The sequence below is a fragment of the Symphalangus syndactylus genome, chromosome 14, assembly GCF_028878055.3.
Source record: "Symphalangus syndactylus isolate Jambi chromosome 14, NHGRI_mSymSyn1-v2.1_pri, whole genome shotgun sequence".
Taxonomy (NCBI): Eukaryota; Metazoa; Chordata; class Mammalia; order Primates; family Hylobatidae; genus Symphalangus; species Symphalangus syndactylus.
Window position 1 is genome coordinate 86,922,028 of NC_072436.2, and position 23,107 is coordinate 86,945,134.

General features: G+C 40.8%; 3 protein-coding genes across 14 annotated transcripts in view; all 3 read left to right on the forward strand.

The window, feature by feature from the left end:
* PSME4 (proteasome activator subunit 4) overlaps positions 1 to 23,107 on the forward strand; it is a 133,304-nt gene that overhangs the window by 107,922 nt on the left and 2,275 nt on the right. For 5 of the 11 annotated variants that reach the window (XM_055240427.2, XM_063617994.1, XM_055240425.1 and 2 more), the window contains 4 exons: positions 2,053 to 2,215; positions 4,609 to 4,742; positions 5,265 to 5,403; positions 5,923 to 7,459. In XM_055240427.2, the coding sequence (XP_055096402.1) occupies positions 2,053 to 2,215; positions 4,609 to 4,742; positions 5,265 to 5,399 (432 nt within the window). In that variant the 3' untranslated portion in view covers positions 5,400 to 5,403; positions 5,923 to 7,459. Of the gene's footprint in view, positions 1 to 2,052; positions 2,228 to 4,608; positions 4,743 to 5,264; positions 5,404 to 5,922; positions 7,460 to 23,107 lie in introns of those variants that run through there. The other 6 variants (XM_055240426.2, XM_055240429.2, XM_055240423.1 and 3 more) reach the window with 2 other exon arrangements.
* The window catches only part of ASB3 (ankyrin repeat and SOCS box containing 3), a 273,478-nt gene continuing 261,908 nt past the window's right edge, over positions 11,538 to 23,107 (forward strand). The window contains exon 1 of the mRNA XM_055240430.2: positions 11,538 to 11,687. Coding sequence (XP_055096405.1) covers positions 11,584 to 11,687 — 104 coding nt within the window. The 5' untranslated portion in view covers positions 11,538 to 11,583. The remainder of the gene's footprint in view (positions 11,688 to 23,107) is intronic.
* Positions 11,621 to 18,382, forward strand: GPR75 (G protein-coupled receptor 75). Of its 2 annotated transcripts, none has more exons than XM_055240439.2 (2): positions 11,621 to 11,687; positions 16,347 to 18,382. In XM_055240439.2, exon 2 carries the CDS (start codon positions 16,456 to 16,458, stop codon positions 18,076 to 18,078), a length of 1,623 nt encoding a protein of 540 aa, XP_055096414.1. In that variant the 5' UTR covers positions 11,621 to 11,687; positions 16,347 to 16,455; the 3' UTR covers positions 18,079 to 18,382. The 2 variants fall into 2 exon arrangements, with proteins under 2 accessions (XP_055096414.1, XP_063474108.1); XM_063618038.1 differs by having other exon boundaries at positions 11,648 to 11,687; positions 13,651 to 18,382.

Consider the following 23,107-nt stretch of genomic DNA (forward strand, 5'->3'; position numbering starts at 1 on the left):
TACCCTGGAGTAAAATATCTCAGAAGTAGACCCTATCACTGGAAAAGAGCATAAATCAGTTGGAGGTGTTGGGGATCATTTGTTATCAATTTGAAGTAAGAGAAAAATAAATTAAAACATCTCATATTACAGTATATTTTTGATAAAGTAAAGAGACTCACCTTCCCCGCCTCCCCCTTTTTTTGGAGATGGAGTTTAACTCTTTTTGCCCAGGCTGGAGTGCAATGGTACGATCTTGGCTCACTGCAACCTCCACCCACTGGGTTGAAGCGATTCTCCTGCTTCAGCCTCTTGAGTAGCTGGGATTACAGACACATGCCACCACGCCCAACTAATTTTTATATTTTTAGTAGAGACGGGGTTTTACCATGTTGGCCAGGCTGGTCTCAAACTCCTGACCTCAGGTAATCCACCCACCTGGGCCTCCCAAAGTACTAGGATACAGGCGTGAGCCACCGTGCCCGGCCAATCACCACCCCCCTCTTTAAAAAATAAATTAGGAGAAAGTGGATTTGGATATTATTTATAGGAACGTAATAGGAGCACGGATGACTTTCTAAGCCTCTGAGTTAATAGATGTCACATCAAAACATGCACAGATCTGACTACTTAGAGTGGTGGTGGTATTGTAATAATGTATACAGATGGCCGGGCGCGGTGGCTCATGCCTGTAATCCCAGCCCTTCGGGAGGCCAAGGCAGGAGGATTGCTTGAGCCCAGGAGTTGGAGATCAGCCTGGGCAACAAAAAAAAAGTGAGACCCGTGTCTACAAAAAATAAAAAATAAAAAATTAATTGAGTGAAAATATATACTGTAATATGAAAAGTTACACAAATTAAGAATATAGCATAGTACTGAGAATATGAAAGCAATCTAGTCCGTAGTTAATTATGAAAATAAATTTTGGCTGCTGGGTGTGGTGGCTCATGCCTGTAATCACAGCACTTTGGGAGGCTGAGGCAGGCGGATCACGACGTCAGGAGATCAAGACCATCCTGGCTAACACGGTGAAACCCCGTCTCTACTAAAAATACAAAAAAAAAAAAAAAAAAAATTAGCCGTGGTGTCAGGTGCCTGTAGTCCCAGCTACTCGGGAGGATGAGGCAGGATAATGGCGTGAACCCAGGAGGCGGAGCTTGCGGTGAGCTGAGATTGTGCCACTGCGCTCCAGCCTGGGTGACAGAGCGAGACAACATCTCAAAAAAAAGAAAAAAAATGAAAAGAAAAGAAATTGTGGCATATAAGCTTTATAGGAAATAGTGCAACCAGTAAAACATTTTATAATGTATTTCATATGCTAGTGTAATGAACACAACAAAGAACATGTTACGTATTCGACAGACTATGATGATAAAATTATGAGAAACCTTTTGAGGGAATACAACAGAGCAAAACATCTGTTTTTTAAAATTATCATTGTGTCTTATGAATATTAAAAAAAAGTTTGTGATTTATATGTGAAACAATGTCTTTTTACTGCTTTTTTGTTTTCCCAAAAGTTGAGTTACCATTCCAATTTGAAATGGACTGTGTACATGCTTCATTTAGTACTTTTGTAAACTATGTTTATAATTTGACAGCAGCCTGTGAAATTTATAACAATCACACAGGATGTCAGTCTCCATGATGTATGCCAATTACAGAAATTAGGTTGGTCTGTGTCTTTGTTACTAACAAAAATAGCTATAGCAGTGGCCTTCAGAGATGTAGTCTGGGAAAACTTGATCGTAATGTCAGGCTCTGGCACTGCTTTTACAGTTATAGCCCTGATGAGAGGTATCAGTAGGGAAGATAATTTATGGAGAAATTTAATTTTGCTAAAAGAGATAAAAGTTTATGCTCATAACCCTAATGTAGTTTTTATCCATTATGAGGCCACAAACTCTTTGAGAATCTGCCGAAATCTCTATTAAGAAAGTGCCAAAGAGCATACACAAAATTTGCATGCAATTTCAGGGCAGGTCTTCACCCCAGTTCCCACACTACCCCCTATCCTTCATTATTGCCTCAGACTTAGAATGTCAGTCCTAATAGAAATTATTATATCTACAGGTTCGAGAAATGGCTGCTACTACCTTAAGCGGTCTGCTACAGTGTAACTTCCTTACCATGGACAGTCCTATGCAGATTCATTTTGAGCAACTTTGCAAAACAAAACTACCTAAGAAAAGAAAGCGAGACCCTGGTTCTGTAGGAGATACCATTCCTTCTGCAGGTAACATTGCTGGTAGGAAACACCCATATCCTATTGGGAATTAACGAGGGTTAACCAGGCTTACTCATATTTATTGAATACTTGTATGTGCCCAGGTCTATGCTAGGTATTGGGAAAAGTTTTCCCTACTTTTGAGGAATTTTGCATATAGAAAGCAGGACTTGGAATGTAGAAAAGCTAAAATTGAGGTAGGTACAAAGGAACCTGTAGAACTGCTACCTAATAACTATTGTATTCAGTCTACCCACCACCCAGAATAGCTTCATAAAAAAGAGATATTCAGAATTAGCTATTTTGGAGGGTCTGAAATACCTGTTTTTGGAATTTAGAATTTAAATGTAGATGTACTAACAGAAAAAACTAAACAAAGCAAGCCTCGTTTTTATTTGGAGAGGGGATTATTCGGTCCTTCATTAGTCCTTTGGTGAGAGGGTGCGGAGTCATTGCAGGAGCTTCCAATCTAATTGAATATAGACACAAGATAAACACGAGAATAAGATCTGACTACTATGTCATGTTTAAAGAGAAATGTAAATGTGATTACAAAGATGCATCTTGCCACATTAACTGTAATCATAATAGAAAATACATAAAAAGATTAATAGTAAGTAGGAATTTTATTGAATTTAGAGGAAGTGCTTAGAACATAAAGCTTTTACTGCTGATTAGTGTCTTATGTCATAAAGTTACCTAGTAACAGAATCCAATAAAATATCAACGTACATTCTAGTATCTTTGCTTTTTGAGATATATATATGTGTATATATATATTTTATATATAATATATTATAAATATATTTTATAATATATATTTTTTGGAAACAGGATCTTCCACTGTCGCCCAGGCTGGAGTGCAGTGGCATGATCTCAGCCCCCTGCAACCTCAACCTCCTGGGTTTAGGCGATTCTCATGCCTCTGTTAGCCGAGTAGCTAGGATTACAGGCACGCGCTACTACACCCAGCTAATTTTTTGTATTTTTAGTAGAGATGGGGTTTCACCATGCTGGTCAGGCTGGTCTTGAACTCCTAACCTCAAGTGATCCACCCACCTGGGCCTTCTAGAATACTGGGATTACAGACGTGTGCCACAGCGCCCGGCCTGAGAACTCTATTTTTTTAATGATAAAGCACCAAAGTGTTTTTAGGTTTTTGTTACGCCAAATGATATTATTTACAATTTTGACCAGTCCAAATTCTCTTTTCCTTACCTTCAACTCCATATTTTCCATATGTCACAAATACAAATGTAATATGCTTTAAAACACATGAATACACACACCTTTACTGAGGAACTGAGAATTTGAAACCACTTTAACTTACACCACTACAGAAAGAATAGAGACCCTTTAGAATACAGACATGCTGCAATTCTCTGTTTTAAGAAATACACATTCTTCATACATGATGTGTTTACTAATGAATTGATGTATTCTGGGTAGGGTTGTCACATCCAGAAAAAAAAAATGCTAATTTTGATTGGAGATTGTTTTAGAATCAGGGATTGTACTGGCCTAGGTACAATTAGGCTGTCATTGATGAACAACTATGGAAGTCTTGAAAAATCCTTTTATTTTTATTTTTCTTATTTTATTTATTTATTTATTTTTTGAGATAAGGTCTTGCTCTGTCGCCCTCCTTGGAGTGCAGTGGTTTTGAACATGGCTCACTGCAGCCTTGACCTCCCAGGCTCAAGCGATCCTCCTGCCTCGGCCTCTTATCCAGCTGGAACCACAGGCATGCACTGCCATACTCAGCTTTTTTTTTTTTTTTTTTTGAGACAGAGCCTCACTCTGTAGCCCAGGCTGGAGTACACTGGTGTGATCTTGGCTCACTGCAACCTCTGCTTCCCCGGTCAAATGATTCTCATGCCTCAGCTTCTGGGTATCTGTGACTTCACATGTCATCACACCCAGCTAATTTTTTTATTTTTAGCAGAGACAGGGTTTCGCCACGTTGGCCAAGCTGGTCTTGAACTCCTGTCCTCAGGTGATCCACCCGCCCCGGCCTGTCAACGTGCTGGGATTATAGGCATGAACCACCATGCCTGGCCGCCAGCTAATTTTTAAAAATTATTTTTGGAGAGACAGGTTCTCACTTTGTTGCCCTTGCTGGTCTCAAATTCCTGGCCTCAAGTGATCCTCCCACCTTGGCCTCCCAAAGTGCTGGGCTTACAGGTATGAGCTACTGTGCCCGGCTGACAAATTCTTAAATACAGAATTATTTTTAGTTTAGCCTCAAAATCAGGTTTTTGATGTGTATACATGTAGATTGACTTTAAATGCAGAAATTTACATATTGAAAACAATACAATTGAAAACTAATTTCATCTCACTGTAAAAAGTGCATTAGAGACATGTAAATATTTGCACAAATGTTGCTGTTTTCTTTGCAGAGTTGGTCAAACGCCATGCTGGGGTGCTAGGACTTGGTGCATGTGTTCTTTCTAGTCCTTATGATGTTCCCACCTGGATGCCCCAGCTCCTCATGAATCTCAGTGCACATCTAAATGATCCTCAGCCTATTGAGGTACAGTTCTTCCTTATTAGTTTGTACATGTATTATCAGTGATGTTTTCTAAGAAACCATGATAATAATTTCCTATACACTCTGAACTAACTGCTTTCATAAAGCTACTGCCTCTGCCAGGGCTTAGTCTGCTCACCAGTAATTATTAAAAATTACAGAGACCTTGCTGCCATGGATATTTGAGATCTTTTGGTAGTGAGGAAATTATTGTAGCTTCTATCCCTCCCAGTCCAATGGAAGTAAAGTACTGTCAATGTTGTTGTGATAAATTTTATGTTTCTATTTTTCTAGCACTGCAAAGTATTTTACTGGAAGCTAATATTATATAGGAAATTATGATGGCATTTTTAGTAACTCAAAAGACCATTGACTTTGTCCTTCTCATTGGCTTTTTGGTTTTGTAGAACTTGGTATTGTGTGAGATCTGAAGTCTAGAGGGATGGTAATTTAACTAAAAGTATCCTACATATGATCCTGGTTGTCCAGAGAGGTTAAAACATATGTGGGTTGTCTACTTTACAGATGACTGTAAAAAAAACCTTATCCAATTTCCGAAGGACTCACCATGACAACTGGCAGGAACACAAACAGCAATTCACCGATGACCAACTGCTTGTTCTCACCGATCTTCTTGTGTCACCATGCTATTATGCATAGAAAGGTAAGTCAGCAAAGTTCTGAATTTACATTGGTTTGGTGACTGAGAACTAGATATTTATTTTTTTTTTTTTCTTTTTGCTGACATTCTTAGATGTCAGTGTTTAGATAAAGTTGGATGGCGGGGATTGTTTGTTTTTAAACATGGCTTTTGCTACGGCCATTGGAAATGAGAATTTTGCTGTGCCTCCTTGCTTTAGGTTTAAAGCAGAGAAAATGTGTGACTGCTTTTGGACCTTTGTAAATGAGTGGTGTCAGTAGTCTGGGAATAGTTAGATAAAGGAAAATAAATCTTATTCTTAGTTGCCTCCTGGTTGGGGCTGGGACATTTTGTGTGGCCCTGAGGACTCTGGGTTCTAGAAAGTTGTGAGAACATTTGATCTGAATTCTTACACCCATTCTGTTAAAGAGAGAGCACCTAGAAGCCTTTCTACTGGAATAGGAAGAATAAAAATTTCATTCATTAGGCTTTTAGAGTTGGATGTCTTGTTACCTAATTGAAATTTTTTCCTCCCTGATACAGATGACTAGTCCTCACTTCAGGCTCTTTTCATCAAAAATTCCACACCCTCAGGTACCATCTGTGGTGGCTCTCTGCAAGTTTTAAAACCGCCTCTGCTGAGCTCTCATCATTTTGGTGGTTTCTGTGTTAAATCTCGTTAGTCTGCATTCCACAGCTTCTCAGTTGCCATTTGATTTCCCAACTTGTCCGGAAGTGTTTCCAGAATACTGATCACTTTTTTTTTTTTTTTGAGGCATCTGACAAAGTCACAAAGTCTCAGACTAGAAATAATTACCCAGTATGATCATGGCATCCAAGACCAGAGTCTTGGAACTCATTAAGAAACAGTTTACTTGGAATGGAGAATACCCATCTGTAATACAGGTCCTGTCATTTCATTCATCTCAAATTATTTTGAATTCTTCCCAAATGGCTGCTGGATTTAGGTGGTAGTAGGGCTGTGGGCCATAAATCTGAAGCCTTGAGAACCTTGGGTCTGGAGAGCCATGAAGAGGGAAGGAAAAGAGGGCAAGTCCTGAACCTAACCAATGACCTGATGGATTGCTCGACCAAGACACAGAAGTGAAGTCTGTGTCTGTGCACTTCCCACAGACTGGAGTTTTTGGTGCTGAATAGAGCCAGTTGCTAAAAAATCGGGGGTTTGGTTAAGAAATCTGATTGTTGTGTGTATTCAATGTGTGATTTTAAAAATAAACAGCAACAACAATAAAAACCCTGACTGGCTGTTTTTTCCCTGTATTCTTTACAACTATTTTTTGACCCTCTGAAAATTGTGATACTTCACCTAAATGGAAGACTGCTGTGTTTGTGGAAATTTTGTATTTTTTTCTTTATTTTATTCTCTCTCTCTCTCTCTCTCCCTTTTTATTTTGCCTGTAGAATCGTTGAGAGACTAATAAGGCTTAATATTTAATTGATTTGTTTAATATATGTTATATAAATGTAAAAGATTGTATAAACTGGAGAGATAGCATTGGCAAGCCTTTGTACAGATGCAACCTTTTACACAACATCATTGTGTAATTTGTAAAGATTCACATGTAGTTCTTTATTACAGTGATTTTGGGCTTTTGTACCCACTGAATGCCATTTTTTGTGTTTTTAAATTATTTTCTTTATCTTTCCTTGTTACGAAAACTGAGATGTGGGGTTTTTCTTTTTTTTTTTTTTTCAGTTCACTTATCATTAGAATGTCTGAACTTTTATGTAACGTTTTTGTGTGCATCTCTGAATGCTAACAACCACATGTTTGCCTATGACAATTTTATAGAGTGAAAGGTATCTTCTGGGTTGAAATAATTCACAAATTGGTGAATGTCACCTTGCAACACACCCTGTACAGTCTTCCTTAAAGGAACACTACAGTATATTTTTAGTATCTACATGCTGAATGACTCAATACAGACGTAAGCACAGCAGTGGTCCTGGTACAGTATTTAAGTGTCAGCATACACAGGCGTAATCCCTGTATAAAGTAGTGCCAAACTGATTTCAGTTGTGTAACTAGTTTAAAACCCAATAAATGGATTGTTTTTAACACCTGGCTTTTGTCTTCATTAAGAGAAGAAGACAGTTCTGTAGGCAGTGACTCCTGTGGATTTCCTTTTGCAGCCGTAGATTTGTATCTGTAAATGTATGTCCTCTGACCAGTATAAATTATCTGTACAATACAGTAGCTACTAGCCATATCTGACTGTTTGTATTTAATTAAATGAAAAATGTATTCCCTCAGTCTCACCAGCATATTTTAAATACTCTTTAGCCACATGTGGCTAGTGGTTACCACACTGAATAACGTCGATGAACTTTTCCATCATCACAGAAAGTTCACCTAGCACTGACCTAAGTGATTGATTCTTTTTGTGTGGAGGTGTGGGAGACAGAGTTTTGCTCTGTCATCCAGGCTGGAGTGCAGTGGCACAATCTTGGCTTACTGCAACCTCTGGCTCCCATGTTCCCATGAGCAATGCTCATGCCTTAGCCTCCGGAATAGCTGGGACTATAGGCATGCACCACCACGCCTGGCTGATTTTTGTATTTTAGTAGAGACAGTTTCACCACGTTACCCAGGCTGGGGTCAAACTCCTGAGCTCAGGCAGCCTACCTGCCTTGGACTCCCAAAGTGTTAGGATTACAGGCGTGAGCCACCGTGCCTGGTCCTAAGTGATTGGTTCTTAAATTGATGTGCCTAAGAATCATGAGGGGATTTTGTTTAAATGTACAGGGAATTCATTGTTCCCACTTCATGATATCAATTCCTGGTCCTGAGGCCACATATTGAGAAGTGAGGCTTTACGTTGTAGGTTGACCACTTCAGCTTTTTCTAATTAAGCTGTATGAAAGTGCCTTAGCAATGGTTCCTAAATGGGAACTTTAAAAAAATTTGTAAGATATTGGGTGCCCTCTCTGTTCCTCAATGAAAACTTCTCTGGCAGGGGTGCTCAGGCATTACAATATTAGAAGCTCTATGATGATTCAGTTGTTCAGCCAGGATTGAGAACCACATGAATCCCACCACAGACCTAAAAACAGGGTACCTTAATCTGAGTGCCTAACATGCTCCCAGGTGATTCTGATTCTGGATTTGGAAGTCGCTTATTACTTCGATATTTCCCCCAGTGACATTGTCCTGTGAATTTTTTACCAATAGGAAAAATGAAATTTTTTACCAGGAGGGAAAAGGAGAAGGGGGTGAAGAAAAGAGTTGCATGGCTTATATGGTCTAAGATAGTTATTAAAGTGTATATGGTGTGTTAAAAAGCATGAGAAGGACAGCAGGAACTGTGTTAAGGGTGGTAACAAGATTTACTAGAGGAGGAGGGGAGAGGCTGACCTGTGTTTGGAAGTCACTGTTGACTGGGCATGGAAGACAGCATGGGCCACTCTATGAGGGTGGATGAGAAGTGAGGAGAAGAAAAAAACCTATTTATCTTTTTATAAGGTCAAATAAATCTTTAGTTTTTGAATGGATCCTTTAGAAAGCAAAGACTGCAGATTGTGCTTCAAAATTTAGGAGGAAAATTTACTCATCTATTAATGTAAATGAAAGTTTAGGTGCAAATGTATGATAAAGCTGTTTTCAAATATTTGAAATACTTGTCATTACCAAGCCCTTTAAGCCGCAGGCCACTTTTGGTAATTAGGAGTGTGGCCAGAAAGACTAAAGAGCAATTTTGTTTTACTAAAAAATTAACTTTTGGCCAGGTGCAGTGGCTCACATCTGTAATCCTAGCACTTTAGGATCGCTTGAGCCCAAGAGTTTGAGACCAGCCTGGGCAACATAGAAAGACCTATTTCTACAAAAAATAGAAAAAAATAGCTGGGCGTGGTGGTACGTGCCTGTAGTCCCAGCTACTTGGGAGGCTGATGTGGGAGGCAGAGGTTACGGTGAACTGAGATCACGCCACTGCACTCCAGCCTGGGTGACAGAATGAGACCCTGTCTCACAAAAATAAAAAAATCATGAGCTGTCATCACAGGAAAAGTAACTTTTTCTACATGGCCTTCGTAATTGTTTTTGTAGACTTTGTCTTCTTAGTATATCCTAATTGTTTTAAGTATTCCTTTTGAACATCAAGGTTGTTTTCAGTTTCCTGTACTACAAATTACACTGCAGTGCACATTTTCATACCTTTATGCTTTAAAACTCTTCTTTTGTTGGAGCAGTTCCAAGGAGTGAGAGATGCTTAGATCAAGAAATTTTTTGTTTTAAAGAACATTTTAACAACTCTCATATTTGCTGTTTTCCTCAAAGTGCACATGTATCCATTTGCATTGCAATAATAAGAGTGTATTAGAAGAATGCCAGTGTCAGGGCAGATTGATAGCCAATTCACGATCTATAATTAGCCCTGCTTATTTATTTGCAGATTTTCCATTTTTTTACTACTACCAATGTTTTTTCCAATTTCACTCACTTGTGGATTTTGTAGATATACTAGTTTTAGCTTGTTGAATGGTTGTAGCTAGTTCTGGAACTTTGATGAGTCCTGATTTCCTCTTCTAGATCTCTAGAATCCTTTATGATTTGTGGTTTTTTGTTTGTTTTCAGTTTCAGACCATTTCTCCGGTAGGTATAACTCTGATGGTCTCAATCCAGCCCAAACCTATTGTAATCTCCATTCATACAGCCAAATGCCTGGAAATGAACTAGCATTTATTTATGCAGTAGCTAATTTATTATAGAGAGGTATATAATTTTGATCAGAATTCCCACTCCAAATGCTAATGAGTATTTTTCTGTGGATTGTTTCTGGGACTCAAGGTTACCATTATTGATAACATATACTGGAACTGCTTCATTGCAAGTGGTTGGGAAGTGGAATATGTGGGAACTAGAAAACTTTCTTGAAGTTATTTCTAAACAGAATTCTGATGGCATACTCAACTCCTGGACTGGATAATAAATTATCCAGCCTTCTTGCTTTTTGTTTTTTCGGGTTTTTGTTTTGTTTTGTTTTTATGAAAGCACAGGGAACTGAAGAAATTGCATTAATTAAATTACTTGATACTTGCTAGTTCTGTCGTAAAACGATAAACCGTTAGCTAAAATGAAGAATCCAGTAGCAACAGTCCAAGTATTTCATCTGAACGGAATCAACTTTGGTTTTCTGGTAACCAGAGTGAATGAAGCAAAGGGCATTCAAATAACATTCTCTGTTTCTAAATAGCATCCCTGAGGTTAGAAAAGTAGTAAGATCCTAGTTAGCCAGGTTGGGATACTGAAGGAGGAAGAATTTAACTGGTTTTATTTTGTACCCATAATAGCAGACATACTTAGGAGTGTTACTTGATTGTTCAGACTAAAACCTATCTTAGGAGTTCCTTATTTTGGACATGTATGAATTCTAGAAGAAAGAGAGGATGGTAGTTTTAGTTTTGTGTTTTTGCTTAATAAAGTTAGCCAACACATTGCACTATGATTTATCAAGATTTTTTACATTCAACATAGTATTAAGTAATACATTAATATCTATGATTCCTGGGCTTGGTCGTTTTATTTGCATGGGTAGTTTCTTTATACTTTGCATGTTTCCTGCCAATTAGTCCCCTTGCTGAGTTCCCCCAGTGAATTCACTAACACCTTAAGAGAGCTTAGGTAAGTTCAAATAGGTTTAATTTAAATTATATTACAATGACTTGATTTGTAAATTCTAGGTCTCAAAGTTCCAAACTGGAAGCCGCCGCCAATTTAATTCATGAGGAAAAATATTAGCTGCAGCCTAAGTGAGGAGCTAGTTAGGACGTCTTAAAAGCGCGGGGAACGAGGAGGAGGTGGGCTGCGGGCAGGGTAAGCAGCCTAGGGAGGCCCGCAAAGACCTCCCTGGGTCCTTGCGTGCCATCAGTACCCCTATCTTTCCCTTCCTTCCTTACCACTCCACCTTGCTCTGCGTTTCATGTTTTGGCTATTTCAGGGAGCCTGAGTTCCCCAAACAGCAAAACCGCGAGCCTGAAAAACCTTCTGGCTCAAGCACCCCTCGTGCGGCGGGCAGCGGGAGTAGCCGGGCTCTGGGCCCCAGGAGGCCGGCGACGGAGGCGCGGAGGGTGCGGGGCGCCAGGCCCGGGTGTCCGGCGGAGGGGGCGGTGCCCTCGGCGTCTCCGTGACTGCGCCTCTGCGCCCGCGTCTTGCCGCGGCTCCCGGGATGCGCGGAGGTGGTGGCGATGGCGATGATGCCTCTAGTCCTGCATCATCCAGAGCGGCAGGCGGAGCTGGGGTCCGGACTGCGAGATGGAGGAGGAGGGACGGCGCTGCGGCCACCCGGCAGGTGAGAGGCCGCGGGCCCCTAGAGGAGGACGACTCCACGATGCCGGAGACGGCTCCCGGAGGCCGGCGGGATAGCGAGGAGCGCGGCTGCGCTGGGCCAGGCCCGGCTCCGCGTACCTGTCTTCCTGGTGCGGCCTGCAGGGTAGCCTTCTCGCCCGTCCCTGCCGGTTCCCAGGCTCTGCTCGGCCGTGGAACCCCCCTACCCACCCACCGCCCCTACCCTGGCTGAGCCCTCCTAACCCACCACCCCTCTGCGGATTCGTTTGCAAGCTTCCCTGGCCCGGCCTAGGCCCTCCTTACCGTCACCTCACCCTTCTCCGGGAAGTCCCTACCCACCGCCAGCCCCTCACGGGGGTCGACCTCCCCTGCCCGCAGTTTCCCACTCTGTCCTCAGGCTGGGGGCTCCATGGCCTCTTCATCCCTCCCGTCAAATGACTCAGGTCTTCCCATCCCATTAGCTGCTCCGGGTTCAGTTTAGTTCTACTGGATAGAAAGAGCAAGGGCTTTAAAATCAGATAAATCTGGCTCGACTCTTAACTGACCTTGGGGAAGATATCTAACCTCCCTGAGGCTTTCCTGATCAATAGACATACAATGGGAGTCACAATAATACAGAACCTTGCTCTCTGTGAGGATTAGGCTCGGAAAATGCTAACCTAAGACATTCTGGGGGGCGCGGGGAATGGAGTTGGAAGAATTCAGGTCGTGAGTTGACTTAGAAAAGCCCCTATAACATGTTTGAATGTTCACTAAAAATTTAGAACAGCACACTAGATATATCAGAGGCTGTTCACACATCTTAATGAAAAGTCATTGCCACTCAAATTATACAATAAATTTTCATCCATATTCTTTGCTTGCTAGTTACTTCAGGCTGTCTCATTTGTAAGAATATGCATGTGAATTCATTCGTACTGCAGCTAATATGCATGCTTAAGACTGGTGTTCCAACTTAAAATCTTTCTGATTTTATGACTTTAATCACATCTTCTTCTATAACCTATTTTCCGTCCCAGAGATAAAGAGTGGTTTGTATGTTTGCATTGCAAATAACGTGGGTAACCTTTATTGAATATTTATGAGTAGCAAAGCAGTATTAATTTACTCCCCTTCCAAAACCACTTTTATTTTCTGCCGTCGTCATGTCATTCTAAATTATGGTCACAGCCTCCTTTTTCTTAAAGTCTTAGGAGTTACTACTAAGACCTGAGTTTACTTTCCCTCCATTTTCGTGATTTCTGTTATACTAAAGTTTTTCTGCAAACCTTTTCGTCTGTCCTCTGCTTTTTCTCCCTTTTCTCTTCCCAGGCCATGATTCCTTTTTTTCTAATTATCTCAATAGGAGTGATTTATGATTACTTTATATGTGGACTACAATTATCAAGTTTGCCAAAAAGATACGTAGAAGAGTGTGTGTGTGTGTGTATGTGTGTGTGTCTATCTGTATCTACATAGATGTAGATATAGCTATATAGGTATATTAGAATTTCGGATTCCAGAAAGTTTCAGCGGGGAAGGGATTGCAATAACTATTCGTAGGATTATTGTGAGAATGAAATAAAGCTTGATAATTTATGTAAAGCCTCTAGAATAGGTGCCTGGTGTGTAATAACCACTTAATACTTCTGACCTGGGGATGTCTCCCAAAAAGATTTTTTTGTTGTTTGGGTTAGCATGGTGGTGAAGAGTGTGGAAGAGCAACTGCTTAGATTCAAATCCGTATTCCACCACTTTAAATAACCTCTCTTTGACTTGGTTTCCTCAACTGCAAAACGGAGATGTTATACCAAGTATTTCAGGGCTGTTGTGAGGACTCAATGAGCTAATAGTGTGGAACATTGAGAACAGTACCTGGCACATCATAAGCACTTGATAAAATTAATATACTAATAATGATGCTGATAATTATACTGCTATTGTTATTTCCTGACCTGGAATTCTTATTTTTTTTTAATTTATTGAAGCCTGGGTACAGTGGCTCACACCTGTAATCTCAGCACTTTGGGAGGCCAAAGCAGGCAGATCGCTTGAGCCCAGAAGTTGGAGACCAGCGAGGGCAACATAGTGAGACTCCATCTCTATTAAAAATATGTATATTGAAAAATTTAAAATTTGTTGAAAAAATGTAACTGTATAAAACGTGAAAGTTGCCTCTCCTCTACCCCAAATCACCTTTTTTCCTCCTGCCTGCTATTCTTGACTAATGTTAGTGCTTCATCATCTCATTTTTCTCCTAATCCCTTTTTCCAAATATCTCTTAGCCTGAGGTCTTCATAACTTCCATCATCCCACTTCATTATTACCTAGTTACTTTTCATTTCTCTTAGCATCCGAATTCCAGACTCCTCATTCTTCTAATTTCCCCAGGCCAAATTCCTGCATCCCTCTTCACCCCTCTTCATTTCTGTACTTCCAAAGAGGAAATCCTTGGAAATAAGGGGGTTAGAGACACCAGTATCACCTCCCTGCTCTTCCTGCCTCCTCAAATTGTTTTCTCTTCTACTTCTCTTTTCATAAAATAGCTCTAATCCTCCTGTTAGCAATTTTTAAAAACAGTAAAAAATGGTCTTTCTCACTATATAGGTATCAAAAGTGTTCAGAAACAAGTATACAGCCTTTAAGTGGAAATAGAGCTATCTGGTACTATTTTTAAAAAATTCTAACCATCAAGAAACAAAAGTTCAGGATTTTCTTCTCTTATGGAACTTTTATTTAAAAGGAAAGTATAGAAAAGTTGGTCTCACTTTCCAGTGGACAAATTCACCGTATCGTCCTGATCTGTACCATATGAATGTTAAGAATATAGATGAAGTTATCTTCTTCCTTGCTGAAGGACACCAGTCAATTATATGGATTTCCCAGGACTGGTATATGTCTGATAGTCACTGGCATGGCTGTATCTGTTGTTAAATGCAGAGACACTTCTGTATTGGGTAGTCCATAGCTGCTAATTGAAGCCCCAGGTAATCCCTAACTGACCTGGTTCATTCCGCTGTACCCCCTTGATCCGGCAACTAAAGGGTTAACAGCTGGAGGCTTCTGGGATCCAGCTTGAGCTGGTGGTTAAGTACACTGAACATCAGCCCTGGACCTCCCCAGTGCCACTTATTGTTACTAAAATTCTAGATTAAGGCAAACGCTTTTTGGTTGTCAAGAACATAGCGCTGTCTCCAAGGAACAGCTTAGTCGGTCCCACCAGAAGCATCTGTTGGGAGCAGGTTGGGCACCAAGCCATGCAGGACTTGGGATTTGGGACAATGTAGATTTGTGTGAGTGCACATTAAGTCTCATTGCAAAATAGAAAAAAAAAGTTAGGAAAAAGGAGCAAGAAGTTATTCTTTTAAAGTAGAGACTATGCCTTACTCATCCTAGCACCTAGCACCTAGCATCTGGCCTAATGCTGGCATACGGTATGCACATAATTAATGTAAATTGAGCGAACGAATGCAGGAATGGGTGCATGCCTCCTGCTTCACCATCAGGATATTCTTGTTGGGATAATGGTAACTCACATTTATATAGCAGTTTAGACTTTACAATGTGGTGCTTTGCACCTTGTAAATTTCTAGTATAATTCCAACATCCTTGGTTACTTCCAGTTTTCCGTCTCACATGTAGTCCTACACGAGGTTTGTTTCCAAAGGAGAATATGTAGTTAATTGGCCAAGAAATTACAAGCTGGGGGAAAAATTATAAATACTGGGAAATAAAGGATTCTTCGTAGGGAACGAAACAGGGTTTGTTAATGATTTACGGGAATTATGTGAAGGGCCACATTATGCATCAACAATACCCTCCAGCCTATATTTCAAGTACATGCAGTTTCTTGCCTCAGTGCCTCTGCTGCAAAGACCTACCCCACTTCTCTTAGCCTGTCTGTCCCCACTCCATACCCCTGACCTTTCATCCAGCTGGCCCCTCCTTGCTAAAGCTCCCTTAATCCTTTCCCAGCTCCCTTTCCAAGTTGAAGTAGGTTCCCCCCGTCCATGCTCTCATAGCACCCTGCAACCTTATTAGGCTGTAATTATTACATAGTTAGATCGATCTCCAACTAGATTGTGATCTCTTTGATGGAGAGACTACGTTCTTGTATATCTTCAGTGCCTGACACAGAAGTGTTTCTAAAAGTAACATCTGCACACCCCTCAAACAGAAGCACAAGGGGCGAGGCCAAGAAATCTGCTCTCCAAGTGATAACTTAAACTTTTTAACATGCTCTTCAGGTGACACTTAAACTTGTTTGAAAACCTCTGGGTCATAAAACTAAATATTAGCTGGATGAATGTATTTGTTTGTATCTTTTTCTGTGTTGGGCTTTGTGAGGAGAAATGCTTTCTATGCACCAAATCAGAGCTGAAAAATTCTAGTGTTTTGTTAAAAAAAAAAGAGAGAGAGAGAGAGAGAGAGCTGGGTTTGGTGGTGCATGCCTGTAGTCCCAGCTACTTGGGAAGCTAAGCCAGGAGGACTGCTTGAGCACACGAGTTCAAGTCCAGCCTGGGCAACATGGCAAGACCCCATCGATAATAAATGAATAAAGTTTTCTCTCAAGGTGAGAGATACTAGTACTAATACTACTACTAATAATGAGATCACTGTATGAATTCCTTTCTGTTTCTACATTAATCCCTTTCTGTTTTTGGGTGTGCATTTTTGTGTGTAGGCTTATCTGCCTTGGGCCTCTTTTGTCACATATTGTTCATCTGTGAGCTGAGGCCCTGACTCACTGAGTATTTTTGGGGAGCAGAAGAAGGAGACATTTCTCTCTGAAGATGAACTCAACAGGCCACCTTCAGGATGTCCCCAATGCCACCTCGCTCCATGTGCCTCACTCACAGGAAGGAAACAGCACCTCTCTCCAGGAGGGTCTTCAGGATCTCATCCACACAGCCACCTTGGTGACCTGTACTTTTCTACTGGCGGTCATCTTCTGCCTGGGTTCCTACGGCAACTTCATTGTCTTCTTGTCTTTCTTCGATCCAGCCTTCAGGAAATTCAGAACCAACTTTGATTTCATGATCCTGAACCTGTCCTTCTGTGACCTCTTCATTTGTGGAGTGACGGCTCCCATGTTCACCTTTGTGTTATTCTTCAGCTCAGCCAGTAGTATCCCGGATGCTTTCTGCTTCACTTTCCATCTCACCAGTTCAGGCTTCATCATCATGTCCCTGAAGACAGTGGCAGTGATTGCCCTGCACCGGCTCCGGATGGTGCTGGGGAAGCAGCCTAATCGCACGGCCTCCTTTCCCTGCACCGTACTCCTCACCCTGCTTCTCTGGGCCACCAGTTTCACCCTTGCCACCTTGGCTACCTTGAAAACCAGCAAGTCCCACCTCTGTCTTCCCATGTCCAGTCTGATTGCTGGAAAAGGGAAAGCCATTTTGTCTCTCTATGTGGTCGACTTCACCTTCTGTGTTGCTGTGGTCTCTGTCTCTTACATCATGATTGCTCAGACCCTGCGGAAGAACGCTCAAGTCCGAAAGTGTCCCCCTGTAATCACAGTCGATGCTTCCAGACCACAGCCTTTCATGGGGGTCCCTGTGCAGGGAGGTGGAGATCCCATCCAGTGTGCCATGCCGGCTCTGTATAGGAACCAGAATTACAACAAACTGCAGCACGTTCAGACCCGTGGATATACCAAGAGTCCCAACCAACTGGCCACCCCTGCAGCAAGCCGACTCCAGCTGGTATCAGCCATCAACCTCTCCACTGCCAAGGATTCCAAAGCCGTGGTCACCTGTGTGATCATTGTGCTGTCAGTCCTGGTGTGCTGTCTTCCACTGGGGATTTCCTTGGTACAGGTGGTTCTCTCCAGCAATGGGAGCTTCATTCTTTACCAGTTTGAATTGTTTGGATTTACTCTTATATTTTTCAAGTCAGGATTAAACCCTTTTATATATTCTCGGAACAGTGCAGGGCTGAGAAGGAAAGTGCTCTGGTGCCTCCAATACATAGGCCTGGGTTTTTTCTGCTGCAAACAAAAGACTCGACTTCGAGCCATGGGAAAAGGGAACCTCGAAGTCAACAGAAACAAATCCTCCCATCATGAAACAAACTCTGCCTACATGTTATCTCCAAAGCCACAGAAGAAATTTGTGGACCAGGCTTGTGGCCCAAGTCATTCAAAAGAAAGTGTGGTGAGTCCCAAGATCTCTGCTGGACATCAACACTGTGGTCAGAGCAGCTCAACCCCCATCAACACTCGGATTGAACCTTACTACAGCATCTATAACAGCAGCCCTTCCCAGGAGGAGAGCAGCCCATGTAACTTACAGCCGGTAAACTCTTTTGGATTTGCCAATTCATATATTGCCATGCATTATCACACCACTAATGACTTAATGCAGGAATATGACAGCACTTCGGCCAAGCAGATTCCAGTCCCCTCCGTTTAAAGTCATGGAGGCTACAGGATCTTATGTGAACAGTTTTTGTTTCTGATACTAATGGACTTTATTCTAACTTTGAGATCAATGGCGGATCAAAACCTAAAAGATTCAACTGAAAAGTTGGCACTTATTGTTTTCTTTCACCTGATGTGTCAGTATCTGTTGATTTGCTTTGTAGTTTGTTGACATCTTAAGATTTGATGTGAAAGTTTTAGATTTTTTACCCTGATCTTTGCCCCAGTCTTTTGTACCGAGCCTTTAAATAGATGCCAGGAATGAAGCTACTGTGTTAAAGTAGAAAGTCAACCGATTATCATGATTTGAGTCAGTGTTATGTGTCTTCAAAATAAGATATTGACTGGAGTTTTTTAAAGAATGTGAAGATATGATTTTTGCTGAGGTGTTATTTTTATTAATTGAATAGTAAATTTTGATTTTTTGAAGTGTTGAAATCGGGAACACTACACCTTGTTGGTAGCAGGTTGATTTGAATAAATAATATATTGTTAGCTGGGTGCAGTGGCGTGCACTTGTAGTCCTAGCTACTTGGGAGGCTGAGGCAGGAGGATCACTTGAGCCCAGGAGTATGAGTCCAGCCTGAGCAACACAGCAAGACCCTGTCTCTAAAGGAAATGTATATATTCTTTTTTTTTTTTTTTTTTTTTTTCAGATAGAGTTTCACTCTTGTTGCCCAGGCTGGAGTGCAATGGCATGACCTCGGCTCACCACAATCTCCACCTCCCGGGTTCAAGCCATTCTTCTGTCTCAGCCTCCCGAGTAGCTGGGATTACAGGCGCATGCCACCATGCACAGCTAATTTTTGTATTTTTAGTAGAGACGGGGTTTCTCCGTGTTGGTCAGGCTGGTCTTCAACTCCTGACCTTAGGTGATCCGCCTGCCTCGGCCTCCCAAAGTGCTGGGATTACAGGCGTGAGCCACCACACTCAGCCAGAAATATATATATTCTTAAGGCAGAAAATTCTGTCTTTACCAGAAACACTCACACAGGTATTAGGTACTTTTCTTTCATAGGACAGTCAACTAAGAATATAGTATTATGATTATTGCCATTTCTTATTATAGACATATTTTATGTCAGTTGAGTAGGTTTACAGTTCTTTTGAAAAGAAATATATTTGGGCCAGGCGCGGTGGCTCACGCCTGTAATCCCAGCACTTTGGGAGGCTGAGGCGGGTGGATCACCTGAGGTCAGGAGTTCGAGACCACCTGGCCAACATGATGAAACCCCGTCTCTACTAAAAACACAAAAATTAGCCAGGCATGGTCGCAAGCGCCTGTAATCCCAGCTACTCAGGAGGTTGAGGCAAGAGAATCGCTTGAACCTGGGAGACAGGTTGCAGTGAGCTGAGATTGTGCCATTGCACTCCAGCCTGGGTGACAAGAGTGAGATGTCATCTCAAAAAAATAAGAAAGAAAAGAAATATATTTTTGCTTGTTAAAAGTGAATTCTTTATTTATTTATTTTTTTCCTGAGACGGAGTCTTGCTCTGTCGCCCAGGCTGGAGTGCAGTGGCATGATCTCTGCTCACTGCAACCTACACCTCCTGGGCTCAAGTGATTCTCCTGCCTCAGCCTCCTGAGTAGCTGGGATTACAGGCATGTGCCACCACGCCCAGCTCATTTTTGTATTTTTAGTAGAGACAGGGTTTCACCATGTTGGCCGGGCTGGTCTCTTAACTCCTGACCTCAGGTGATCCACTCGCCTCGGCCTCCCAAAGTGCTGGGATTACAGGCGTGAACCACCCCCGCTGGCCCAAAAGTGAATTGTTTCTGAATGATCTTACTCAAGAAGCCTAGTGAAGAGGACTGCATCTGTGGTAGAGGTGCACTGTTCCCAGGAGAGAAGGCACTGCTGTAATCATCTCGGTGTTCTGTGGAAAACAGTGTGGACTCCTGTCATGCACTGGGCGATATTTATTATTGCTTAACAAGGTGTAGAGATGAGACTGGGAATGTTTTGATTTATGTTTTCCTTCTGTGTGAGAACAGTTTACTAACCACCTGACAGTATTCAAGTAACTATTTAGAAATGACTTCTTTTTTGTCTTTATTTATTACTATGGTAGAAAAATTCTCAAGATAATCTGTTTTCAAAGTAATCATTTTATTTCTCTCCCATTAATCTTAAAGTGGAAATGGGCAGAAAGAAAAAATAGATTTAAGTATTTCTATACCTGAAACTAATTTTACTATATGCTCTGCGATTCCTAGCATAACAACTGTGAACTCATATTTTTATGTAAAAATATTTTCATTATACAGTTAGTGTTTGAACTCACTAGGTTTTTAAATGTTAGACACACAAGATGAGCATCAATATACAATGCCTATCTTTATAAATTGTTATATTCAAGAGTTATTATTGCAGATTGGAAGGTACTTTGTTCCTTTGCATAAAAGGCTTTTTTTTTTTTTTTTTTTTTTGGTAGAAACAGAGTCTCACTCTGTCACGCAGGCTAAAGTGCAGTGGCATGATCTCAGCTCACTGCAACCTCTGCTTCCCGGGTTCAAGCGATTGTCTTGCCTCAGCCTCCAGAGTAGCTGGGATTACAGGTGCCCGTCACCACTCCTGGCTAATTTTTGTATTTTTGGTAGAGACAGGGTTTCACCATGATAGCCAGGCTGGTCTTGAATTCTTGGCCTCAAGTAATCCACCTGCCTTGGCCTCCCAAAGTGCTAGGATTACAGGCGTGAGAAACCACATCCAGCTGAAAGGCAATTAATTTATAGTTTCCTCCCTCAGCTGTCCCCAAATACAGGGGTCATGAGAGGTATGGAGAAGTCAGAATAGATATTCAATTAGAACTCTGCTCAACCTTATCTTACAACTAACTGTTACCTTTCAGTATTGATCAGTTATTTCTATTTTGGGGATTTAAATAGGCATAGATTTTATTTTGTTTTCTTTTTCTTCTAAATTTTTTTCTTGCCACACCCAGGGACAGCCTCGAATTATTTTGTTTTTAAGTTCACCTTTTAGGCTGATTTGCCTACCTACTCCCTCCTGCTTTCCCTTTCTCCCTCCCTCCTTCCCTTTTTCCCTTTTTTTTTTAAGTCCGAGTCTCATGCTTGTTGCCCAGGATGGAGTGCAGTGGCACAATCTCGGCTCACTGCAACCTCCGCCTCCCAGGTTCAAGCGATTCGCCTCCCGAGGAGCTGGGACTACAGGCACACACCACCACACCCAGCTAATTTTTGTATTTTTAATAGAGACAAGGTTTCACCAAGTTAGCCAGGCTGTTCTCAAACTTCTGACCTCGTGATCCACCCACCTAGGCCTACCTAAGTGCTGGGATTACAGGCATGAGCCAGTGCACCGGCCTATTATCTCTTTTTAACAAAGAATTAAGAAATCTAATATTCTCTCCCAAGATCATACAAAGAATTTTGGCAAATTAGGAATTAGATTTTTGTCTTAATTCAAAACCTGATATTTATCCCAGTATGCCAAACAGCTTTATAATGAATACAACATTAATCAAGCATCACATTTTCAAAGGCATATATCTATTTTTTTGGCTAGGCAAAAAACCTCGTCTCTATTAAAAATACAAAAATTGGCTAGGCATTTCAAATGTGATAAAATATTAACACAAAAGTAATTTCTATTTATAAAATTTAAAATGACAGGTTTTCTGTGTGACATTTTAGTTTGAGATGATTTGACTGGTGTGAGGCCCATCATTGGGGGGTAAAAATTATAGCACAAAGAAAACTAAGCAGGTGCATATGAGGTATTGTCTCTTTATGGTCATCAGAAAATTATCTCCAAAAGAAAAGTTGAAAAAAGAGATTATTGTTATAAATTGCATGAAATATATAGTGGGCTCGATTCGTAGACCCCGTCCATATCTATATCTCTATATGTATAGAGACATAACTTGTTTCTTCATAAGTTATATATGTCTACTTCTACCTGTGTTATCATAATAAAGGTGTCATGATGATACAGGTGGAGGTAGAAATATATAACTTATCTCTTCATAAGGGCTAAAATGGGAACTAAAAGTAATGAGAATTCAGTTGAATATGATTAATTATCAGGATATGTTAATTAGTTCTCTTGATGCTTACTGTGATGCAAAGTATGTGATGTATTTTAAACATTTTATAATAATTGTTCGTATGTTAACCATTAGGCAAGATTCATATTTCTAATGCTTTTAATGTTCTTTTAAAATAATGTTTGGAAAATAAAAATACTGAAAATCCTAACATTTCTGAACACCAGTTTGCAATATAATGAATTTCCTGTCTGATCATTTTAAAACTATCAGAGCATGGCAATGATCATTTTTGCACAATGGGTAACAATGTGTTGAACCACAGACAGACAGATCTTTCCCTTAAGAGATGAAATAACTTGTTTGACTATATATAATTTTTTTTTTTTTTTGTAAAGACAGGGTCTCCGTATGTTGCCCAGGTTGGTCTCCAACTCATGGGCTCAAGCGATCCTCCCACCTCAGCCTTCCAAAGTGCTGGGAATAGAGGCATTACATTTTGTATCATATATGCTCAGACTAACCAAGGATAGTTAATGCCAAAGACTATTTACGAAACTAAGTTTCTTACTCAGTGAAAAGAGGCTAAATGAACATTTAAACAACTGATTTAAATGAAATTTAGCTGGAAAAAGAAAAACTTGGAATTTTTAGTTTATCGATCAGGGTTTGGATTTAAGAAACAAAAAACATTAACATAAGCAGGAAAGGGTTTAATATAGGAAACTAGATGTCTACAGAATGGTTAGATAGGGCTCTATGATGATTCTCCAGGAAAGATTCCACCATAAACATGACCAGCTGGACCAGCCAGAAATGCTACTACTTCAGCTCCAACCAAGAAGAGAGGAAGTCAGGAAGCCTACCTTGGACTTTTGACTTCAAGAACACACTGTTAAAGTTGTTGTCCAGCAATGAGGAAGTTGCTGCCACCACTATTTCCAGAAAAAACTCTCTTGACACCTACAAAGCAAGTGGCTGAACAACAAGACACTGCTGTAGAAAAAATC